General features: G+C 49.3%; 1 protein-coding gene across 3 annotated transcripts in view; it reads right to left on the bottom strand.

Moving 5' to 3' along the window:
* Positions 1–1857: 1857 nt before the first annotated feature.
* Positions 1858–5960, bottom strand: part of TP63 (tumor protein p63) — a 166683-nt gene continuing 162580 nt past the window's right edge. For 2 of the 3 annotated variants that reach the window (XM_087933716.1, XM_087933717.1), the window contains one exon: positions 1858–5777. In XM_087933716.1, the coding sequence (XP_087789842.1) occupies positions 5481–5777 (297 nt within the window). In that variant the 3' untranslated portion in view covers positions 1858–5480. The remainder of the gene's footprint in view (positions 5778–5960) is intronic. The other variant, XM_087933718.1, reaches the window with a different exon arrangement.

Genomic DNA, 5960 nt, shown 5'->3' with positions numbered 1-5960 from the left:
GTGTACATTGTGACTATGAAAATAAACACAAAACACGTCTCCTTTGCATTCTATACAATTGAATTGCAAACCCCTGATATTGCATTAATATTGCATTATACAGTAGAATTCAAAAAAGCTCCCGCCCTGGGATAGAAGCTGTTTTTCCAGTCTGTTTGTCCTTGTTTTTATTATTATCCTGTACCGTCTGCCAGATGATAATAGTTTTTAAAAAAGGGTTCCCAGGATGAGATGGATCTTTGAGAATATTTTGAACTTTCTTAAGGCAGCGGGAGCTATAAAGCTCTTCCAAAGAGGGGAGAGGGCAGCCAGTGATCCTCTGGGCAATGATGTTAACCCTCTGGAGTGCTTTCCTATCGGCCCCTGTGCAAGCCATACACAGATGGAGTAAATTAAGATACTCTCTATGGTGCAGCGGTAGAAGGTCACCAGCAGTTTTTCCATTCAGTTGTTGTTTCCTGAGTCCCTTCTAACTCTGTTAATCTGACTTTAATCAGATTTTAATGAACAAAAGGACCAGAGGAGACAGGATAGCAGCTTTCCAATATATGAGGGTGTGGGAGTTGGACTAGATGACCTACAAGGTCCCTTCCAACTCTGTTAATCTGACTTTAATCTGATTTTAATGAACAAAAGGACCAGGGGAGACAGGATAGCAGCCTTCCAATATATGAGGGTGGGGGGGGTTGGACTAGATGACCTACAAGGTCCCTTCCAACTCTTGTTATTCTATATTCACCGCAACGACTTGCCTTCAGTGGTCGTGGAAGCTTTATCACTTGAGACCTTCAAGAAGAGATTGGACTGTCATTTGTCAGAAACGGTGTAGGGTCTCCCGCTTGGGCAGCGGGTTGGACTAGATGATCTACAAGGTCCCTTCCAACTCTGTTAATCTGACTTTAATCTGATTTTAATGAACAAAAGGACCAGGGGAGACAGGATAGCAGCCTTCCAATATATGAGGGTGGGGGGGAGGGGGGGGATTGGACCAGATGATCTACAAGGTCCCTTCCAACTTTAATTTGATTTTAACGAAAAAAAAGGACCAAGGGAGACAGGATAGGAGTCATCCAGTATTTGAGGGGCTGCCCCAAAGAAGAGGGAGTCAAGATATTCTCCAAAGCCCCTGAAGGCAGGACAAGAAACAGTGGATGGAAACTCATCACGGAGGATACACAATATCATAGCTGGAAGGGACCTTGGAGGTCATCTAGTCCAACCTCCCACCCACCCAAGAAGGAGGCCCTAAACCAGAGGCCTTCAAACTTGGCCACTTTTAAGACTTGTGGACTTCAACTCCCAGAATTCCCCATCCAGCCATGCCTGTTTTTTTTTCTCTCTCTTAAAATCTCCTAAAGTGGAGAGAGAGATTGCAGAGGAAGGGATTACAAGAGAGTAAGCCATGCTGGCCGGGGAGAATTCTGGGAGTTGAAGTCCACAAAGTCTTAAAAGTTGGCCAAGTTTGGAGACCCCCCCCCTGCCCTAGACCATTTCAGACAACGGGGAAGCCAGGTTCACTTAACGACCGTGTTACTAACTGAACAGCAGCAATGACGCTACAACCGTCCTAAGGACAGGCCGGTTTCCAAGCCTCTTGAGTTTTGATCACCTGGCCACGGAAGATGCCGCCACGGTTGTAAGACTGAAAAACGCCCCTAAGTCACATTTTTTTTCTGTGCCGTTGTAACCGGAAATGGTCCCTAAGTGAACTGTTGTTAAGACGAGGAGAACCTGTAGAGAGGACTTTCCCCCCCTCCCCAAATCCTCAATCTCCCCTCCCCCAATGAAAACCCCAATGTGCCCACCCACCCCCCAATTCTCCCCCCCCCAAATAAAATGACCACCTCCAACGCGAGGAACATTTAATGTAGCTTTTATAACGTGGTTTATTTACACTGGCATTGACAAAAGAGTGGTTATAATTATTGGTGGTTTGTGTTTTGTCTTATTTTTTTGTCAAATTAATACTTCGTCTTACAAGTCATGAACAACCTGTGGATTGCGGTGGTTGAAGTGACACAAATAAAATAAAATTTGAAATCTAGGACTCTTTGAAGTCAAGTCAAGCCCACCCGCCCCTCCCCTCTTTCCTTTCTCTCTCCCTTCCCTTCCCCTCCCTCGGGGAGGAGGGGGGAGAGGGTCTGCATCCAACACACACACACACACACACGCACACACACGCACACACACCCTTTCCTGTAGGGCAGAAACAGTGTGAGGATTCTCCATCCATAGCAGGTTGCAATCAAGCCTTTTCCCCATTTTTTTAAAAAAACAACAACAACACAATTGAATAAAACAAAATTGCAAAGAGAATTGTGGTTCTTAGGCACCCCGATTTCCCCCGAAAGAAAGACAATAACACAATACAAAATAAAAATAAAAATGGAATGCGTGTAAAAAGGTTCTAGGATGATACCAAAAAAAAAACCAACAACAACATTACATACAACACAAAATCTCTAACTTACAAAACTTTTTTTTTCCTTTTTTTAAAATCTTCCTGATGACGCGCAAAGGCAAAAAAAAAAAAACACGGGTAAAAGGAACCGATCGGAGCGGAAGAGTCTGCGGGAAGCCAGCACTGCAAGGTTGGCGGCCGGAGGGAAGAGTGAGGAAGAAGGCAGAGGATCTGGGGCGCGGTATGCGGACAGGAGGCCCGAAGAGCGACGGCTGGACGGGAAAGCGGGACGTTTTGCAAAGGCCCAAAAGAGATTTTTTTTTTTTCCCCACTCATCTTGAGGTTTGCCACACCCAGCTGTGGTCTGAAAATCCACCTTCCCGAAGGATGAGTGGAGTTGGAGGAAGAGGAGAGGCGAAGACAGGGAGGGGAGGGAGGGAGAGAGGGAGGGAGGAGTTGAGAGTGGAAGGGAGGGAAGGATGGTGGAAATAGGGATGGAAGGAACAGAAGGGGAGGGGAAGGGAAGGAAAGGAAAAAGAAAGGAAAAGAGGAAGGGAAGGAAGAAGGAAGGAATAGGAGGAAGGAAAGGAAAGGAAAAAGAAAAGAAAAGAGGAAGGGAAGGAAAGAAAGAAGGGAATACAAGGGGAAGGGAATAGGAGGGGAAGGAAAAGGAAAAAGAAAGGAAAAGAGGGAGAGAAGGAAAGGAAGAAGAAAGGAAAAGAGGAAGAAGGGAAGGAAAGGAAGAAAGAAGGAATAGGAGGGGAAGGGAAGGGAAGGAAAAAGGAAAAGAGGAAGAGAAGGAAAGGAAAAAGAACGGAAAAGAGGAAGAGAAGGGAAGGAAAGGAAGAAGGAAGGAATAGGAGGGGAAGGGAAGGAAAAAGAAAGGAAAAGAGGGAGAGAAAGAAAGGAAGAAGAAAGGGAAGAACGTAGGGAGGGAGAGAAGAAGGAAGGAGGGAGGGAGTTGACAGTAGAAGAGAGGGAAGGATGGTGGAAATAGGGATGGAAGGAAGGGAGGGAAGGAAAGGAAAAAGAAAGGAAAAGAGGAAGAGAAGGGAAGGAAGAAGGGAGGGAATAGGAGGGGAGGGAAGGGGGACAGGGAGAGAGGGAGGAAGCAGGGGAGGGAAGGCGGAAGGATGGAAGAGAAATAGAGGGAGGAAAGAAGGAGGGATGGATAGAGGGGAAAGGAGGAGGGGAGAAGAAAGGAGGGAGGGAGGAGTGGTGGGAAGACGGAAGGAGGGATAGAGAAAGACGAGAGGGAGGGAGGGAGGGAAGAGGAAGGATGGTGGAAAGAAGGGAGGGACAGAGAGAAGGAAGAAGGGAGAGAGGAAAGGAAGGGTCTGAAAGAACAGCTAGGGAAGGACGGATAAAGCGGCCTCACCCTACGTTGAAATGATCGAGAGAAGCTGAGCGGTGGGTGGGTGGGTGAGCCGTGATCTCCTGGCTTCCAAGAAAGATCTGGCAGGCTGTGGATCCCAACAGAAGGAAAGACCCCCTCCCTCGGTCCCCTTCCCAAGCCACCTTCCTGGGGGAGGCCCTCCTCCTTATTCTCCCCTCCCCAGGAAACCCCAAGACCACCTGAAAAATTCTGAACGTGTAACAGGACCTTAAACTCGGAAACGGCGCCACGGTTTTTGAGTGGCGGAGCGGACGCCGTGGCCAGAAGTGACTTTGCACTAGCGCGATGCAAAGGGAACACAACTGTGGAAAACACAACAGGGTTTCACCTCCGGGCAGCCTGGGGGATTATTCTGGGTCGGGGGGAGAATTGGACACCTGCACGTCCAATTTAACCTTCCTCCCAGGCCATTTTCCAACTATCTCGGATCAGCATCTAACTTCCCAGCACTTACGTGCCTATTACTACTAGAGGCTGTTGCTACTATGCGGTATGGCTATTATACCTACGTGGGTATTATTGCAACTAGGGTGAAAAACAAACCAAAAACCCCCCCACAGAGCATCCGTTTTTCTGGTGCAAAGCAACAATCCGTAGGGATTGCAAGAGCCAAACACAAAAAAGATTTTATTTTTTCAAGCCACTCGGTAAATTCCGGTAAATTCAGCGTTCGTCTCCTTCAAGGGACCATCCTACCCATGTGGCTGCAACGGAAGGGATCAGGGTGCTGCTGAATCCCCGACCGCACGCAGCCAACATCCATCACACCCCGTTTGTCTTCTCTGGAAAGTTCTCACCTCCCGATTTAAAAACTCAAAAGCGAAAAAAAACAAAACACCGTCAGTTGAAAATGACTTTGGTTTTAAACTGTGGTGGCTTTGAAGACAGGGTGGACTTCAATTCCCAGAATTCCCTGGCACGAAATGCATCGTTTTCATGAGGGATACCCGTTCTGGCCTGCTTGCTCTCTTGTCATCCCTTTCGCTGTAGTCTCTCCACACGCTGGGAGGGGCAGGAGGGAAGAAACAGCCGGAGGGGGAATTCTGGGAGTTGAAGTCCATAAGTTTTGGATCCTGGACCCCCCCCTGCTCTGAAAGTGGGGGTCCAAAGGCACCGGAAAAAACGGATCAATTCAGCAAGAGATCCAGGCAACTCTTCCCAGGGAAGACCACAACCGCAGCGCGCGTGGTGTGTGAAAGCAACAAAAGCAGTGTGTGTGTAGATCTCCCACAAAAGTCAACCAATGATCCCTCAACTCCCAGAAATGTGGAAAGCCGTAATTTGCCGGGCAAACGATCCATTTTTTTTCGTGGATGTTTTCTTGTTTTTTAACTTGAAAAGCCACCCAGCCCTCATGCACACTCACATTCACACATGCACCAGTTGTGATTTACACACACACAAATAAAAGAGAGAGAACCCCGCCAACAATGCCCAGCTTGTTAAGCCAAAGCACCAAAAACCCGGCAAAAGCTACACAGGGCGTGTGAGTGAGTGAGTAAGTGAGTGAGTTCGTGGCACGGCGCTCGGCTCCCTTCCCTCCAATTTGGGGAGGGGTGTGTGTGTTCAGAACAGGAATCGGAGCAGTTGGGGAGACCCTCGGGTTGGGGAGGGTCCTTGGGCTGGCCGGAAGAGGGTAGAGGAGTGAGGGGTGTGTGTGTGTGAGCGGGGTGGGGCGGGGCTTCACTCCCCTTCCTCTTTGATGCGCTGCTGCTTGTTCCGACGGGCATCCAGGTCGAAGTTGAAGTCGCTCCAGTCGTCGCGGGGAGGGAAGGAGATGGTCTGGCGGAGGGTGAAGCGCACGGCGTCGATCACCCGCTCGCCCCGGGCCTCGCTGGAGCCCACGCTGACCGTGGAGGCGCCGCTGGGCGTGCGCAGGAGGTGCGGAGGCGAGGAGAAGTCGTGCAGCTGCCGGTAGTCAAGGAGGCCCTTCCAGATGGCATGGCGGAATTGCTCGGGGATCTTCAGGCTCACCAGATCCTGGGAAGGGAGGAAGAAAGAGCGAGCGAGTGAGCCCCAGGAGAGACCCGGCCAAATCACATTTCCCTTCCTCCCTCCCTCTTTTCCTTCCTTCCTTCCTCCCTCCCTCCCTCCCTCCCTTCCCCTTCTCATTCTATCTTTCTTTCCTTCTCTCCTTCCTTCCCTTTCCATTCCCCTTCTTTT

The sequence above is a fragment of the Pseudonaja textilis genome, chromosome 4, assembly GCF_049901715.1.
Source record: "Pseudonaja textilis isolate UNSWEBS1 chromosome 4, rPseTex1.2, whole genome shotgun sequence".
In the NCBI taxonomy this organism is placed as follows: domain Eukaryota; kingdom Metazoa; phylum Chordata; class Lepidosauria; order Squamata; family Elapidae; genus Pseudonaja; species Pseudonaja textilis.
The sequence above is the reverse complement of the archived record's forward strand: the minus strand, read 5'-3'. Positions and strand labels throughout refer to the sequence as shown.